The sequence below is a fragment of the Morus notabilis genome, unplaced genomic scaffold (genome assembly GCF_000414095.1).
Source record: "Morus notabilis unplaced genomic scaffold, ASM41409v2 Scaffold571, whole genome shotgun sequence".
NCBI lineage: Eukaryota > Viridiplantae > Streptophyta > Magnoliopsida > Rosales > Moraceae > Morus > Morus notabilis.
In genome coordinates this window covers 377035-396674 of record NW_010359982.1, presented here as the reverse complement: position 1 = coordinate 396674, position 19640 = coordinate 377035, and the positions used below count along the sequence as shown (strand labels likewise).

Here is a 19640-nt window from a genome sequence, read left to right as displayed (position 1 = left end):
GAATTATTTGGACAAACCAGCAACCAATTGTTGATTGGTGGTAAAATTACTCGATATTTCGATAAGATTTTAGGTTTGAATTAATTCATTATGATAGACAAAGTAAATGGATAATTCACTTCGTGAGCAATTTATATGCCCTATAAAAATGCATTGTCTTATTACAATTATTAGGTATATAACTTTTTATCTTTTAATCTCTGAGAATTTTAACTGTAGAACCAATCATTTATAAATACTATCGATAAGTATTAGTTTTGACTGTTGGATTAAGATGTTAAGGGTCTGATTTATGATTGCACTAGTAGACACTGATATATCATACCGTTAAAATCTTAATTTAACAATTAAAATAATAGTATCTACTAATAATTATAAAGCACAAATTCTATCGTAAAAGTTCCTTAATCTTTATTAAAAAAAAAAAAGGAAAGAAAAGAAACGGCCTACGAAACTATTTGAGCACTTCTATCTTCTATTTTTATTATCTTTAATCCTATATAAAAAAGAGATTTTGGGAATGAATAAAAAAAGAAATAAGAGATTTTTTTTTAAGCATTAGAAGGTGGGCAGATAGTGCAGAGAGCCTCAAAACCCGGATACAAAGAGTTAAAAATGCTTTTGGACCAAGGCAAAACCTAAGGGCTAATCCGAAAACATACAAAAAGGGGTTATGCAAAAAAAAATGAAAGATTTTTGAGGTGGGAAGAAAAGAAAAAGATAATAAAAGAAAAAAAGAGCAAAAAAAGCAGATTGGCAGAGAGTTCGGCGGGAGTGTGTTTGCATTTGATTTGATTTTGTTTTTTCTCTTTTCTTTTTCTTTTTGGATTCTCTATTACAGTACAAAAAGATAACAATGAAAATTTAATTTAGAATAAAGAGATTAAAAAAATAAACCCACTAGAAAACAAGCTAAAATATAGTAAGAAATTCGATGGCTTTCATAATTGAAGGCCAAAATTTTGTCCACGGTCAAACTGTGTTTTAAATGAGTTCTTTTTAAAGTAATATTGGTTGGGTTTGTGGTCAGTGAAACGAATCATTCCTCACGTTCGCCACCCAATTTTATATTATTACTTCATGATCACCTCTCACATGACTCCTTTTTTATTTTATTATATTTTCTTTACAATTATTTTTTTAGTTGCACACTATTATTGTCATTTTTTTTTTTGCGGTTTAATTTTATTTTATTGTATTTACATTCTGTGTGTGAAAAAAGCACGGTATCTGATTTCAAATCATTTGAAACATGTGTTTCTTTATGTGGACATGTGGGTCCTACGTGATTGCTATAATTCTCAACCTTTGATATATAGATAGAATTTTCAATTTTGGTTATCATGGGGTCCTACGGTGAATTGTATCACAATGGTTTATTCCTTTCTTTTTGAAGCAACTTTTTTTTTTTTTAACCAAAAAAGAACTTGAACTGATTAGACAAAAAATGCAATCATTTTGACAGTCTATTGCTAGTCCCACTATTTCAATTTGTTGCATGAAAATGTTATGGAAACCCCTAGGATTAGGCCTAAAGTGCTAAAGATCTTGGTCTTGGAGAATATTGTCCTCTCTGAAGTCTATCAATTCGAATTATTTCGAGTGCAAATCTCTTAACGGTATTGTTAAAATATAAAAATTATTAATAGTTTAAATTTTTAAGATAAATTGATAAATTAACACGGTATAGATAGATTTTAATTTATAAGGAATGATATAATTTCTCAATAGTATGAGGCATTTCGGGGTAAGGTCTAAAAATAAAACCGTGCAGGTTCAAACTCAAAACGGATAATATCATACCAAGTAAGAGTGCAAGTCGTTAGACTCTACCCAGCCATAAATGTGACCAATGAGGACGTTGAGCCCCCATAAAGAGGGGTGATTGTGACAATCATCAATCTTTTAAGGCACAAAGTTAAGAAATGATAAATTATCCAGTCTTACATTGTATGAGGACGAAGATAAATTTTGATTTATAAAAAATGATACTACATGAGGCTTTTGGAGTTTAATGTAAAAAATTAATGACTTGTTCTGATATGTATAAAAGAGCTTCTGAGAACACAGTACACCAGCATGATAAAACCAGTGAGGATGTGCATAAACCGCTCCGCACATTCATTATTAACAAAAAAAAAAAAAAAAAAAAAACTTCAACAAGATTTTTCAAACTATAATCGTATATAAGTTCAACTTTTATATCAGAGATATTATGACGTAACTCTTTGCCTATTCTTAATTTCTTTTTGGCATTCCACAAGAGATATTATGTATGAATGTGAACAGTAAAATTATACTAGATTCAATGAGCATCTAATTAAGATAAATTGAAATGAAAGTCGATTATTATTTTTTCCTGGATAAAAAAAAAAGAGAATCAGTAGTGTCATAACGCGCCAACGCAGAGGTACTAAATTATCTTTTTTGCCTTTCTTGTATTTCTCCTTATGTTTTTAAAGAAAATGAAAAAAAAAGACCATGTTGAACACTATACGAATATAAAGAAGCGTTTGATTAAAAAATTAAAGAAAATTTATTATATTTTTTAACCTGAGAAAAATTATATTTCTGTCACCTCAAGTAATATATCGACCCCACATAGAACTATTAGTAAAATTTATTCCTTAAAAAAAATAAAATCATTTCACGTAGAGTGGTTGTAACATTAACTTTTACTGCTCAATTGGTAATTCAAATCCTCTCGCATTTGAAATTAAACAAGAATATTGTAGGTGAAATGTGCACCTAATTCAATAAATTATTTTACATTTCCGTTAATTAAGCTGCAGAGCATTGTACGTGAAATACTTAAGGTAAAAAATTATTAAAAAAATATATAAAAAATTATTTCATCAAGAGCTGACACGTGCCATTGCACGTGCCAACTCCCAAATGCATGAACACGAGAAGCTGGCACAAGATGCTGCAGTCAGCAGTCGGCACAACTGTAAGGGCGGTGGCCTAAAACACACGTGACATCTAAATCTTGTTCTTCTTCACACGTGCGGTCATGACATAAGATTGACCAGTGATATATATATATATATATATTAAATATTGTATGTGGGAATATATTATAATTACATAATGTTAGGCTTAATCAAAAGGGATTCTCTTTTTAATAAAAATTCTTGTTGCAGAAGAACAATGTGACAAGATTTCTTTTTTTTTTTCCTGTCCAAAATTCTTTTCCAATAAACTCTTTTGTCCCAAGAATAATGTTAAAATTTCTTTTTTGTGATTGGTTGAAAAGGAGGAAAGAAAACCAAAACCATGGCATGGATTAAAGTGTGAAAAATCCATCTTTTAGGTAGAAAAATTGCGGCTATTGCTTGCATGCTTGATAAATAAAGGATATCCCAAGTGTGAAAACAATTCTCAAAAGGGATTGCGTTGAAAGTATTGGCTCTAAGGAATATGTCAGATTAGTTGGGATTTTAATCCTGTATATTCCACAATATGGTGTTACATACATGATAAAGTAATTGCAATTTGCCTTTTTAAAAAACAGACAAAAAACTAGACCAAGTACTACTCAATGTCTCGGTACATAACATATTTGTTCTACCGAAAGAATATGACAATGTATTGAACAAAAATGTCTTTTTTGTTATTCTGACTTTTATTGCTCTATCAAGCAATAGTATTCACGTCCCATATACGACACCAATGTACATATTTTTAATAATATTAAAAATAAATAAGGACCCGTTTGTTTTAAATACTCAAGTGATTAATTTTATTACAGTATTTTTTTCTCACAAAAAATTTAAATTTGAAACGTCAGAATTACGAATCATGATTGGGTATACCTTCTAAACGAGCCATAAAATTTTAATTTATTTGATTTTGTAAATTAATGAGAAGGTAGTTTTGACATTCTAAAAGTCTAAAAAATGGCGTTAGGTAATTTAAGGGTCCGTTTGTTTCACGCGTATGAACCCATGATTCTAAATAATGATGTTAAGTTATTTTAGGGTCCATTTGTTTCACGTATTTGAACTTATAATTCTGATTCTGTTTCTCACAAAAAATTTAAATAAAAAAATTTCGGCCAATAATTCTCTCATAAAATTTAAATTCAGAATTAAAATCACTAACTTAAATACGTGAACCAAACAGATTTTTAAAAACATCTAACATACTTTTTAATATTATGAGAAATACAGAGTACCAGTACCAAAGTGATAGTTCAAATATTAGATAGAAACATATTATATGATTATGTATATAAGGTTATATATAGCGTGAGAAAGAAAATGTCATGAAAAAGAACTGGATAACTAACACGTGAAAAATGCTGCAAATTGTGCAATTCAATGGCCTTAAACAAGAATTAAGAACTTGTTTAAAGAAGTCCCAGGAACAGATTGGAGGGAGTACCAACTTGGGGAGTAGAATCCAGCTACTACATATAGGTCTCGTTCATTTCACCGATTCGAGTTTTCAGTTTTAAGTTTCTACAGTAAAAAGCTCTCAGAAAATGTCACATCTAACTTTTTCTGCTACAGTGAAAAGCTCTAAAAAAATATCACATCTCAGCTTGAATTGAAAACTCAAATCTGCGAAGTGAACGAGGCCATAGTAGGTAGATATTGTACTTTCTTCAACTCTAAGACAAAACGTCACATTGAAGCTGAAATTTTTACCGAGTTGAGAAACAAGTCAAATTTCGTACTTCATGTATCAAGTGGAACAAATGTCAGAAGTTCAAAATCTTAGCAAGTCTTCTACTGCTGTATGTTAGACTACTGTCCTTGTTTTCGGCCAAGTCTATCCTATGAAAAATACTCAAAGACACTACTTGTGTTGAGCACCGTCATTATCTAGTGCTTAGCACCGTCATTACTTATGTTAAACACCGTCATTAGTAGTCATTAGTAGAAAACGGATTTTATATTGCGAGACTCATCTTCTATTAATGGTGCTTAACACAATCAGCGCTTATGTGGTGCTCAACATAATGAGTACCCTGTAGCATTATTCCTATTCTATAGTATAGAAAGAGCTGGTACTGAACCAAACAAATTGCAAATAGAACAAAGGCCTAAAAATAGGTCCAAATACTAAGATCCCGTTCACTTCACCACCGATTCGAGTTTAGAATTCAAGTTTTGCTAAGTAAAAAACTTTCAGAAACAGTCGCATCTAACTTTTTTGCTACAGTAAAAAACTCTCACATAAAGTCACATCTCAATTCGAATCAGTGAACTAAACGGGCCCTAAAATTTGACAACTATTTATGCCTCGGTGCTATGCCCCGTAGAGGACTAAAAAATAAGGTGATTTTCTCTTTTATCCTTTATGATGCAATTATCACAAAAGTGACTATTAAAATTGTCACGAGACTCGTCTGTTGTACTTTTTGCATGCTACTCGTCTGTTGTATCATTACATCATATGTAGTGATGCATTGCAACACTTTAAAAGAACATGCTAAAACATTATGCTAAAAAAGGAGGAGAATATCAGATATTACATGCCAATCCTAAAATATAGTGCTAATGTTACTTGATATTCTATCATGATAGTAAACTATACAAACAAAGGTTATATTAACTCTCAAACAAGTAAAAAAAGTAAAAGAAGATAAGGAGAGAACCCAAGTGTAACTTAGGCTGTCGTTCTGTCAGCTACTCATCATGAATACTCAACCATTTATAGCTGATTTAAAGTGATTATCATCAACTGTTGAGTAGACATTTCCCTCCCTCACAAGATTTTCGATCGCAATCCTGTCAACACAAGTTTAAAATATTTCAGTTTGATTGGCAGGTCGTCCTTGTGCTCTGTGTATGTGTGTTAGATGTGTTAGAGAGAGAGAGAGAGAGAGAGAGAGAGAGAGAGACGTGATCTTATCATGTGGAATTTTCAGCTGGTTGATAATATAATCAATGCTAGCCCCCTCTTCCCTGGCACTGAAACATGGAGTTCCACTTCAGGAAAATGGGAAAGATAAATACGATAAGGACGAAAGAGGAGGGCAATAAGTTCACACATATTCAGCAATACAAATAATTAAAAAATACAACACAATTACATTAAGATGAGTATTCCACACAAGAAAGCCTTTTTTTTAATTACTTTAAGGTCTAAATTAAAGGAAAAGGAAATAAAAAGAGAAAAAGACCAAAATTGTGTTAGGATCCTACGAGTTTAGCTAAGAATCGGTTAACGAATGGTGTTCCTGGATCCAACTCTAGTTTTTATTACTTGAAATGGAGGATTACAACTCAAGGCTCATTGAAGGCCCTAGACTCAACGAAGAAGAAGAAGAAAATACAGAAATGCAGAAAGTAAGATAGTGGTGGATTTTCGAGTAATCCCCAGACTCCCAGGCAGCTCCTTCAGCATAGAATTCACGATCCCTTCCCTCCCCCCTAGCTAGGCTATTTATTCTCTTTGCTAGTAACTAACTCCTCACCCTCACTAACAGAATTCCACCTCCCGATGCTCATTGCTACCCCAAATTCCCAGCCTGTCCCTGCCCGTCTCTCTTCCCCCTTCTAGCGTATACAAACTTAAGAGGTGGGGACCTATCAAATTGCAACAAAGCCCGTAAAACTGAATAGAACCTTGAAAAGTTATAATTTCATTACCGTCTTTGGTGTGAAAATTACACCAACAAGGCTGCAGTTCAAATGTTAAGTTTGGTATATTCAAGAATACCGTTTTCTTGAGAGCCAGGTTAAACATTTTAAAACAGAATCGTCTAAACATGGCTTAGAGATCAAAAGAATTGATGAAACCAGACATCTGATAAAGTTTTATTTGTAATATTGTATGTAAAGTATAAACAAAAGGTCCAAGATTGTAGATACTCACAGGCACATAGGATGGTGCAAAAAATCTAACACCTTTTCTTCAATGCTCTTTGATGCATCTGTATTAGACTGGCCAAATGACTGAAGACGAGAAATACGAGAACACAGAACCAGTAAAGAAAACAATTAAAAACTCAACTAACTAAATCTCATAGTTGTATCTCTTACCTGATTAATTGGATTTGTCACCTGTGGCTGAGTATTTGCACCACCATGTAGTTTCTATCAACAAACACACGACATCAGAAACAAAAGCAGAAGTATTCATATGCATGCAACCACCATGGAATCCCCAAGACAGAAAAACCCCCCACAATGCAATGTTACATGCAAACTTCCACTTCCAATCAGATTTAGTATGTAGACCAATACCCGAGATCTGTTGTTGTAAACATGAACATATATGCACTCAATAAAGTGGCTTGCAATCTCATTGTAGTCCTCCACAGGTCTGAAACCACACAAAGTACAATGTCGAAACTTAAATACGAAATATAAAAAACCAACATGATATGCAAAAGAAGGGACCAAAAAAGAGCCACCAAGAGGCGTTAAAGTAACAATAAGTCACTGACATGATATATAGAATCAAGTATATAAGAAAATGGACATTAAAAGAACCAGCTAAGAGGTATCTAATTTTACTTTCAAGGTCAAGATATTCAATTAACACTTGGAATGATGAATCAACGAAAACAAAAGGCAGGCAAAAAATTGAAGAAAATAAGATAACAGTTTCAAAAGTAATTTTTCCTTGCCCTGCATGTTCCCTAGTCCATACTACCATCAAACTTACAGAGCAAGATCTTTCCTTAGACACCATTAAAAAAACTCCCAACAACATTTAACAGCACAATAAATAAAAGCTTACTATACAACAAAGCTGAATCCAAGGTTATCCAGATCAAGTCAACGTATGTTCATCAGAGTAACTACACGGTGAAAGCTACTAGTCCACAATTTTATAGGCACATATTCTCGCTATGAAGTTGGCTCTGCCTAGTATTAAAATCTATATGCTCGCCAGAATTTAAATGTTTTCCACGGGCCACAGCTTTTGGAATTGGACCTGACTAAACAGATAGCCACATCAACCAACTATCAGAAAAGCTAGCAATATGAAATCCATGGGGCTTGAAAAGATTTTTTTTTAAAATATTATACCAATATACCTAATATATTAAACAAAGCCTTCATGGTAACAGTTAACAAAAGCAAGGAAAAATAACATTCTCAAAAGTTTCATCATCTATTATGTCTGCAAAAGTCAGCTACTACAATGCTATGTTCCTTATCAAGTACGTTTGAAACCACAAGCTCCAGCAAAGGATTTTGCTACAAAAAGTAGAAAGTGATAGAAACAATAAGAATAAAAGAATCTGTACCTAATGGAGAAGACATTTAAGCTCCTTTTACCCTGAAAGCTTTTCAAGCGTCCATGGGCGCAGACATACATTCCATCCCTAAATAAAAGAAAAGAAAATAAAATAAAATAAAAAGAATAAGAGAGGGACATAGGCAATTTAATACATCATTTTGACTCAAGAACAATCCAAAACCTTAAACTGCAATTGGTTGAAAAGATAAAAGATGGAACTGTAAAGAAAACTCAGGTACCACAATCTTCAATTTACACTCAAGCCCGCGATATCTTTCAAAGCTTTTCTTTCAACTTCTATGAATTCCAATAGTCATTTGTGGTTAGAAACAAATCCAATATATCATGTCTATATGTTTTCTAGTACACGGAAACACATTGAAACAGAGAAGAAATCTGAACTCATTTCACGCCACTTGTACATGTGAAAGATCAAGAAATATTCAGGTTAAGCTACGCAGTAATGCACACATAAGTGGAAACAAAGAGAGACAAGTTAAGAAAACGAGAAGGCATACAAGATTCCCTCCATTTCGTTTGCGTCTACGGCTTCGTGAAACCTATAACGACAAACAAGAAATTAACACTTCATCATACATTAAACAACAACTAACAAAAACCATCAAGGCAAAATCATGAAAAAAGATGATTGATAAACCCACCACTTGTTACAATCAATCCTTCCCGTACCATCATCAAGCATGAATGTGACATCGGAAACTCTCCCAACTCGGTCACATATAATTCCTACTAGTTTCACCTAAACAGAAAATCAAAATCTCAAGTCTCACCAAAGAAAAGAAATCCAGAAATAACTACAACGCTAAAACTCAAATTATCAATGCCTACATTGTTCACATCCACGCCATCAATGAGAAACTCCGATTTCTCATTTCCCGGCATAATCGCATCGTTTATCTGCTTCACCGTAAGCGGAAGCAACGCCTGAACGTCGCGATTCTGCAGAAGAATAACTAAAAGCTCATCACAAAATGAAAATTCAAGCTCTAATAATTCACTCTAATGTAATCTACTTCTCTACTTCAGTAAGTTCTTCCCATTATGTAACGAAATTTCGTCGTTTTCTCGGCAACCAAACAAGTAATAATCATCTTAAACAATTTAGATGAGATCAAATGGTAAACACTTCATAGCTTTGGCGTACGAATAATCAAAACCCTCAGTTAAAACCTAGAGTAAGAAAGACTGGTTTCGAGTGCATTTTCCGCTATTTTCTCGAGAGGATTCCCGCGGAAAGAGGAAAGGGTTTTACCTTGGCCGGAGAGAAGGAAGTGTCGGGAGTCTGGGTGGCCTCGGAGGGCATGAATCCGCCGCCGGAGAAGGCGGCGGCGCCGTCGAATTGGCTGCCGTACATCACTCTGTAGAACCCTTAAAAATGTGGCGAGAGGGAATCGGAAGATTTTTTTTTTCTTTCTTTGTTTTTTTTTTTTTGAAAGGGAATTGGAAGCTTTAAAGTTGGACTAGTATGAACTTTTATAAAGAAATAACCAAAAATAAATAAGGATTATAACAAGGTGGTGCGGAAAATTAAAATTATAACTTTCTCCGGTAAGAGTTAAGACCCCTACTTGCAAGCTCAATTTCTGACTTTTGTTCCGGTCAAAATTATATCCGATTAAAAATATAAGAAATTTTTTAGTACGAGATATATCAGTAAGTTAAATTTTTTTAACCGTTAAATTTATATATTTTTTAATTTTTTTCTTAATTTTATGTGAATTTAACGGTCAGAAAATCTGACCTATCAAAAAAGATTCCTAAAAATATATGGAGAATAAACAATTATGATACAAATTTAAGGCCTGAAAATAAAGAACGGAAAGTTTTTATTTTTGTACACTACGTTAATTGTAATATGCATTTAGTATAATGTATTTTTAATAATGTTAAAATGACTTTTGAAATTTTTTTTTTTAATATAATGGGGCTTTCTTAGGATATAAAATATCAAATCTGTCCTTATTGAACTGTTAAAAAAAATCTTCGGAAGCTTAAGGATTTGGGTGAGATGAGAGGAAGCTTCGGAAGCTTAAGGGTATATTGGATCATCTTCTTGCCTCAGAGGAGTATTATTAGCGTCAGCGCTTTAGAGTAGAATGGTTAAAAAGATGGGATAAAAATACCAAGTTCTTTCATCAGAAAGCATCTAGGCCCCGTTCTTTTCACTGATTTGAGTTTTGTTACAGTATAAAGCTCTCAGAAACAGTCACATCTAACTTTTTTGTTATAATAAAAAACTCTCACATAACATCACATCTCAATTCGAATTAACGAACCAAATGGGCCTGAGACCGGATATGGTTTTCATGCTATCTTCTTCCAAAAGCATTGGAGTACAGTAGGGGACGATTTGTGAGAGTGTGTCCGGGGTTTTAAACAATCATGAGACGGTGAAGGCATTGAATGATACTAATGTGGTGCTTATTCCGAAGACCAAGGACTCGAAACATGTTTCGGATTACAGGCTTATCAGTTTGTGCAACGTGACTTATAATAAGGTGGTCTCAAAAGACTTCAGCAAATAGGCTTAAGTGGGTGCTCCCTCTTATTATATCGCCGGAGTAAAGCGCTTTTGCTCCGGGCCGCCTTATCTCCGATAATGTACTTGTGGCTTTTGAGGTGTCACACTCAAATATTAGGAGAAAGGTGGGAGGTCGTGTTGGCTTGATGGGACTCAAGTTAGACATGAGTAAAGCTTACGATTGCATTGAATCATCTTTCTTGGAGCATATGATGAAGAAACTTGGTATTGGGGACCGGTTTTGTAAACTGGTTATAGACTGAGTTACTAGGACGACTTTTTCCTTTATAATTGGATGGAGTCCGCAGGGCTTGGTGCAGTCGAGGAGAGGGGTTACGACATTGATAAGGCAGGCATAAATGAGTGGATCTCTATCGGGAATTGCAGTAGTTCGGGCAGCCCTTAGGGTAAATCGTTCGTTCTCTGCGGACGATTCAATATTTTAAGTAAGGCAACGATGGAGGAGGGTAGGGCTATTCAAGAAGTGCTTCAAAAGTACGCTAAAGTGAACGTTTGGTTCATGGATTCAGAATTATTCTCGATTTACGTGTATTTTTGTGTGAGAAAATACTATAGCGAACTACGAATCATGATTCGAATTATGGCACGAATACACCAACCAAACACAGAGGATCTCTTACATGATAAATATTTGGGACTTCCTTTTTTTATGGAAAGGAACAAGAGGGCAACCTTTAATTTGGTGAAGGATAATGTGGTTCGCAAACTCCGATTGCGGCGAGGCAAGCTTTTCTCCATGGTTGGTAGGGACAATTTGATCAAAGCCGTTGCACAAGCTACGACCACTTATACTATCAGTGTGTTCCGTATACCCCAAGCGCGGTGTGATGAAATTCATGGTCTTATTTCTAGATTCTAGTGGGGAGGGGATGAATATAATCAGAGATTGCATTGGATGAGGTGGGAACGATTATGCAAACCAAAAATTGGAAGATGGTGTGGGATTCCGGGATATGGCTGCCTTTAACCAAGCCTTACTGGCTAAACAAAGATGGAGAATTTTGCAAAATCCTACTACTCTAGTGGCCCGGATTTTAAAGGCTCAATATTTTCTGATGGGTCCATTTTAGAGGCCGCGATAGGGAGTAATCCTTCTTACACTTGGTGAAGTTTACTTCAGAGAAAAAAGTTTTTGATCAAGGGTCTCTAATGGAGAGTGGTTTCGGGCAGAGTATTACTTCTGCCCGCGACTTTGTTCACCAGGAATAGGTATTTGACCGTCGGTAATGGAACGCTGAACAAGAATATGGATTGCTGCCAGGAACCCAGGTCGAATCGTCGGTTGATTTGAGGGGAATCTGTTGGCTTTTTACAGAGCAGAGCGGAAGCTTTCTCGTGAGAGAGGGAGCAGACCAACGGGAAGAAAAATGGTAGAAAAAAGGAAACCAGACTGTAGACATTAACTCGAGTAATTGGAGTTTGAGGAGTGGGTGAAATTCACCTACTCGAATTATTACTCGAATTTTAAATTCAAGTTTTGGTTTCCGAACGCGTATTTCAGCCCAAAATCCAACTCGAGTTGGGCTTACTCGAGTTTAGTCCATGAAGTGAATGCCCCCTTAGTATCTTTGACGCCCCCTTGGATTCCTAGACCCCATTCTTTTCGGCCCATCACCCCCATATACAGAAGATTTTGAAGGATTGGAGAACTTCATATGGAGAGCAGTTCATGAGATTCTCCCATGTTTTGTTAATCTTGGCAACAGAGGAATCCATTGTGATTTAAGGTGTCGAAGTTGCATGGAGGAGTGTGACCAAGTTTAATATGGAAGATGAGAACGAGCGGGAGTCTAAAACCTCTCGCTTGTACATATGAGGATTGTAATATATCACTATGATTTCTTTACATTAATGTTTCATCTTGGTTGGAAAATATGTCTGCATAAGATAGAAACTTTTCCTAATTATTTCTTTACGGAAACACAATGAAAGAACCATAATAAGAAAAGAAGGCAACATCCTTTTTTTTTTTATTTCTTAATAAACTTTGTTAAGAAAATGAGGTTAAAATTTAGTTGACGAGTGGTTTTCATTAAAAAAAAAAAAAGGTGTGGGAAGAGTAGGGATCGCAATAAACTTCCCAATCAAAAAGTATTTTTCTCTTTTGCCTTCTCTAAAAGAGGAGCAAACCTTTTTTATCCTTATTTTATATATTTTTCTTTAGTTTTAACCTTATATATTCTTATGGTAATAAATGCACCATTTTCCAAATCTACATAAAAGAAAAAGAAATAGAATGAATAGTCAAATAGCGTGTTCCAAAACCCCACAAGTAATCCGCAACTACCATATATTCTATCTAATTCAAGTTTGACAGCCCTAAAATAGTTTTCCATCATGATTAATATTTCAAACAATGTTTAATCGAGTGATCTTTTTCTTTTTTTTTTATTTGAAAAAAAACATATTGAATAGATAATCCAATACAAATGAGACTCTATTTTCAACATTGAGATTAGCTATCCGCTATCCATTTCGCCAAGAAGCGGCTTTACTATCTGAAAGGCCAGTCCTCTATTTCAGTCTCTCGTATGATCAATGGAAATCTTAAGTCACAACATATACAAAATAAATTACCTTAATTTAATTTAAACCCTTCACTACCAAACCTTGGTGCTATTTGCCACTTAGCTTCAAAAGATAGAAGCACCACTATATTTCTATTATCAATAAAGATATAGAGATGTAGGCTTTGACTTATTTTCGTGTAAATTTTCTGCTAGTGTGAAAAGCTCTCATTTGTTAGTAAAGAAGATAAATTTCCGAAACCAAAAAGGGTTTTACAAAATTCATCACCTCTATATATATGTAAGAGAAAATGGGTGAATTCACCTTTTAAATGCATTGTTCTTAGATTTTTATCATTTATTATTGATTAATACTTTTTTTATTAATGTAGTTATTTGATTAAAATGTATTAATCAAGAATAAAGAGTCAGAATCTAAATCTCATACATTTTAAGGAGTATTTATCTTCTTTTCCCAAACATATATAAATGCATACATTACGGCTTACAAAATTGTTATTTCTAATGACCAAGAAGGCAATACAAAATGCATACAATTAAAAAAGACGAACTCATCACGACTACTTTTTTCTTAAAAAAGAAGAATGTCTATAGAAAATATCAACTGATTTTACAACTCAGGTTTCACCAACTCATCACGACCTTAACACGCAAGTATGCGGACTACAATATCACAAGTTTCACTCTTCACACGAAAAGCAAACATATTAAAAAAATACATAATATGATCTAAAAGGCCCACTTAATGCACCCGCGAGCAAAGTTTTGTAGTTTTGAAGAGCCCTCCAAAGCAAGACAACCATTAAACGATGTAGAAGAAGAGTTAAACGAACTTGAAGCAATAGAAGAGCAGAAATGGTCCCGGTGATGTTCGCATTTGGGCATTATTAATCCATCAATACCCCCGAACAAGACGGAGCCACGCGCCGCCGTTAACGACGGCGCCTTCGCTCTAACCTTCTTAACCGTTTTGTGGCCTCTCTCAATCAGCTTCTTCCATAACCTAACCCTAAGTGTTTGTTGAGACACCACGGTTCCGTCGGCACGCGGCGGCGACCTAGCAGGCACGTACCGAGGGGCACGCGCCTCGGGGGACGGTAGCAGATCGACGGGCGGGGGGCGGAAAAATTCGCCGGTTGGCGGGTCTTTGGGCTTTCCGGGTTGAGATTCCCAGTTGAAGGGGACTTCAGCGGGAGTTCTAAAGTTTTGTAAATGTGAAGAGCAATTTCCCACTGAGGAGTTTCTTGAGAGAATCTTCTTCACAAAACGCTCGTCGGCTTGGAAGACGGAAATTGGCGGTTTTTTAGGGTTCTTCCGGAGAACTTTTCCCATCATATTTTATGATTCTGTTTTATGGGGTTTGAGTCATCGTTTTTTTTCTGTTTATATAACCAGTTTTTTTTTTGTTATATATATATATATTTATATTTATAAGTAGAAGAGTTTAGAGGCAGAGATTAATATATTTGTTGGTATGGTAAGTTGGTCAAACCCATATCAGCAAAGATTTAGGTAAATTCAGTCAAACCAAATATATTGTAATCTACATAAATCCTCAGATTTTGAAAGTTGGAGATGTTGGATTTGGATGTTTTTATTATTTTTTTCCCCTTAATATGCTCGTTTTTTCCTTTTTTTTTTATTTGGCGAAAAATTTTCAAGTAGGGAATTTTGGTTTCTAATGGAAATAATTTTATATTTACATAAATGGCTATCTCTTTATGTGTAGGTTTTTTTCCCAATAAATTCGTTTATATGTAGGTATTTTTGACATAGTCGTATTCGAATATAGAGATTGTGTATTTCAAAAAAAAAAAAAAAAGAATATAAAGGTTGCCTTTCAAGGAAAAACTCATATTTAGGATTTTTTATTTTTATTTTTGTAGGCATTGCCATGTGTAACTACATTATCAACTAATAACCAAAAAAATAAAAATAAATGGCTTTTGTTTATTCCCAATTAATTGTATTGCTTGTGTTACGACGCCAACTAATCCTTAGCAAAAAAAAAAAAAAAAAAAAAAAAGGCTAATAAAAAGGCCGCCTTAATGATGATCCTATTATTTCAATAATCAATTAAAGTTTGTCTAAGAAGGTATGTTCTAAAAAATAAATATACCAATTTTTCTTTGTTTTCTTCTTTGTTGGGTTTGATTTTGAAATCTCTTTCACTAACACACATGACAAGTTCTAAACATGATTTCGTATTTAACTTTTTTCTGAATATTTTTACTTCCTGTTTAACTTAATAGAAAGCTCTAGGGCAAAGATATTCTTGGAAATTAGTTGGTGAATTATTGATTAGTAATGACTGTTCATGCGCTTCTCTTTTGTGAACATGACGTTTTCCAATTAGACAATATTTACGAATTAAAGTTATTGAAAAATATAATCTCCAAGACCAATTCCAGCCAAGAAGTTAGACCTGCAATGCAAAAAACATTTCATTAATCAAAAAATCATGAAGCTTACAGAGAATTTAATACAGAAAATTTGATACAACAAATCAAAATCGATAGATCCGTTGGCATCCTAGTACATGGATCAAAGGTCTGATAATTGACACAATTTAGAGCACTTCTCTTAGCTCGTTTAATTCTCCCTCTACGGTTGGCTCTCCCGAAAGGGCTGTAGCAAACTTTCTGTAAAGACCGATATTTGAAAGTCAGTATTCTTCCAGATCAGCTCCCAAAGCGAGAGATCTGGCTAAAGACATAGAATATAAAAAACAACACATAATCCATACAAAGTTATAGCTTGGTGGGAGAATACGACCAAAAACAACAAAAACAACCAAAGCCCACGTAAATTTAACGATTTGTAGGGGAAACAAACAGCAACACCAGTAGAATAATTGCCTTTGTTCCGCAAACAACTAAAAAAAGAGAAGAAAACACCAACACGAATTCTACCATCATGTAAATTGGTTGACCAGACTGCGTTGGTTGTTTTTTTCGGTAAATGCCTGATTAATAGTTGTTGTTTACTATTTACATGTACGCTGGAGAAAAATTAGCTTTAGCGAGTCAATTATTGAGCATAATGCAATGCAATTGATAATTTATTTTGCCGGCCAAATTAGGACATCAGAATGACCGAAAAGAAAGTAAAAAATATTTAAAATCCCAAATACTAGCATATATCATATCAATTTTGTGCGTTTTAAAGAGATTCGTGAAAAGGCATGCAATATAATGCGAATTATCATTACCAAGGAAAGGAAAGTGTGTGAGTGCATATATATACATATATATATATGTATGTATATATAGACACACACATATTAATTCTCCTGAATCTAGTTAGCCATAATCTAACTTTTTTCTTGTAAACTATTGCTCATAATTTAGTTAGATAAAGAAAGAGATTTCAAATTATTTAAAAAATATTCCGTAGAAGTAGAAATTAGTTAATTGTTATCTTCTAATTTCTTAGAGGGAAGAATGCTTTCCATTAAAAAGCTTAATTAACTCAGCAATAACTGTTGAAGCGCTAACTTGGGGATGGCCGCAGCTAGGTCCAGTAATTTTCTACACGACTCAAGAAAGACACGATATAAATGGATTTGTGCGATCCTTTTAATTTTCATGTCAATCATAGATTGTCACGTACATATAATATGAATAATAAGAACATGCTAATTGACTTAAAATTAACCGACATATATAACACATATAAGTTATACGTGTCACAGAATAATATGAATAAATAAATGGGTGAATTTAGGGTCAACATGCTAATTGACTTAAAATTAATCGACATACACAAGTAAGTTATACGAGTCCCAAAATACTTACGTATTGCTTAGACACTTTGACATACTCATTTTATTTGCGTAGATTTTGTGTGTTTAGATAATTTTATGTATTTGGTATGAAATTTGAAAAAGCAAGGCCCTTATTAGTTACGTAAATCACCTACTTATTCACGTTAATTGGGTCATAAGTGTGTGTGTGTGTGCGTGTGTGTTTTTTTTCCAATTTTGTTCCAACCATTCACATGATTAGTAAACGTATTTGACGCAGCGGAAAAGATAAAAATGAAATATTACCGGCCTAACTTGAACGGAGGATTCTTGAATCCACTTAAAACAACCCCATAAGGAAAAAATCCCCAATTAAGAGAAAAAACACATGTCTAGTTTTAATTCTCAATTATCCAAGTTTACTTAATACAATAGCTAAGTGGCTATTTATTTCAACAAAGATAAACGACATAATAATAAATAAATAAATAAATAAACTAAGCTAAATTGAACGGAGAATTCTCGAATCCACTTAAAACAACCCCATAAGGGAAAAATCCCCAATTTAGAGAAAAAACACATCTCTAGTTTTAATTCTCAATTATCCAAGTTTACTTAATACAATAGTTAAGTGGCTATTTATTACAACAAAGATAAACGACATAATAATAAAAAAAAACTAAGCTAAATTAGAAAGTTAGAACAAATGATAATAAAATATAAAAACGACTACTTTATCTAAAACTCCATACATTAGTATCACATATAAATAAATGTTTCATGTTTAAGTTCAGGTTTTTGACATGTTTATTGTCATGTGTTCGTACGTATTACGACCAAATCATATCGGATCGAATTATGGCAACACAAACATATTGACACCCTAAGATGAATTGTCACTCCTAATCTCAAATTCATATAGAGCGGAAGCACAAAATTAAGATTACGGGGAACAAAAAGCCAGCAGGTTAGTGATCTTATAACGAAATATTAATGTTGTGCCTACGTGGGATAGAAATCTTATATTACCAAACAAAGATTAATTAGAGTTAGTTATTCTGTTGTGACTTATCTAGAGAGATTTTGTACTATGGTTAGATCTTAACGAAAGTAAAGTGGTTAAGATATAACACTTTAATGTAGAAAGAGTGAATCTCAGATAGATTAGACACAAGAGAGAGATAAGAAATCTTCTTTGTATCTGTGAAATAGTCTTTTGTGACATGAGGGTGTAAAACTTGATCATAGTGAAATCTCCGGAGAACTGCTACCGCCGAGGACGTAGGTCAATTTGGACCGAACCTCGTTAAATCGCTTTGTTCTTTTGTGTTCTTGCTTTTGATTCTGGTGAGAAGTGATCACAGATTGGGTTTCTAGGGTTTGTTCTTAATTTGAATTGGGGATATTCTGGGATTTGGCTCAACAATAAATTTGTTTTTTTCAATCCTTGAAAATTAATAAATCATTTACAGTATTTGACAATTTTATAAGAAAAGTATTAATTATCACCAGTATTATCTTTAAATTTCTACAAAGTTTAGTTGAAAATTTAAATTCGGTTGGAGTATTCATGCATGTCAAACATATCATCAAATTGCTAGCACGCAAAGATACCCTTACTGAGATGAACTCCCTGCCAAATTCCAACAGCCAATCATGACAAAATATTAAAGTAATATGAAACAACCTTAAAAACTTTCATTCTACGAAATGAACACAAAATACATATTTGATGTCATTGACATCCCAATTAATTGAGACAACGAGAAAAGTACCAACTGAAGATCTACAATTTTTTCAATTTATGGAATTACTTTTGTTAGTATAAGAACATATATCAAAAGTTTTGCCACATAGAAAGCACCGTATACAATATACAAAGTACAATTGATACAAGCAAATTACATATAGTTTCAAGATTATGTATATAAAAAAAAAAAAAAAAAACATTACACAAAAATTCATAGACCAACCCTACAAATAATTACTAATTATTTTCCAACCTGTTTTGAGGACAATTGATACAAGCAAATTTCATATAGTTTCAAGATTATGTAAAAAAAAAAAAAAAAAAAAACATTACACAAAAATTCATAGACCAACCCTACAAATAATTACTAATTATTTTCCAACCTGTTTTGCAAACCTAGCCAGAATAGAACTAATGTTCCACGGGCTGCAACTGATCAAAGAGGACCTGTTTGGAGGATGCCAAGCCGGACTCTGCAATCTGGACGACTGCCTCGAATGACCGTTGGAAAACGACAATGACGATGAAGACGAAGAGCTCGAATCACGCATAGGACTAGACGCCATGAATTCACAATCCGAGCTGCAAAAATCGAACTTCTCATGATCTTTATAGTCACAGGCAGTAATACCATCAATACTTTGATTATTTTTTGTTGCTTGACCACTAATTTTCTTAACTTGTAGTGTAATTTTTCCTTTGCTATTATTCCTCCAAAACTTGAGCTTTGACCTAGATCGAGGCTTCGGCTCTTCAAAATTAATGCACGGCTTGGGCAGCCCTAAGCTGAGAATCGCCGGCGGCGGACTAAGCGGCGGAATTGCCTCCTCCTTTGGAAGATCTTTCGGC

General features: G+C 33.8%; 1 protein-coding gene across 1 annotated transcript; it reads right to left on the bottom strand.

Moving 5' to 3' along the window:
- Positions 1–5298: 5298 nt before the first annotated feature.
- On the bottom strand, positions 5299–9804 carry LOC21396051 (replication protein A 32 kDa subunit B). The gene is made up of 10 exons (XM_024163977.1): positions 9479–9804; positions 9055–9165; positions 8868–8965; positions 8724–8765; positions 8213–8290; positions 7200–7278; positions 6996–7049; positions 6829–6908; positions 5853–5921; positions 5299–5738 (listed from the first exon to the last, which is right to left on the bottom strand). Exons 1-10 carry the CDS (start codon positions 9578–9580, stop codon positions 5654–5656), a joined length of 798 nt encoding a protein of 265 aa, XP_024019745.1. The 5' UTR covers positions 9581–9804; the 3' UTR covers positions 5299–5653.
- Positions 9805–19640: the final 9836 nt, after the last annotated feature.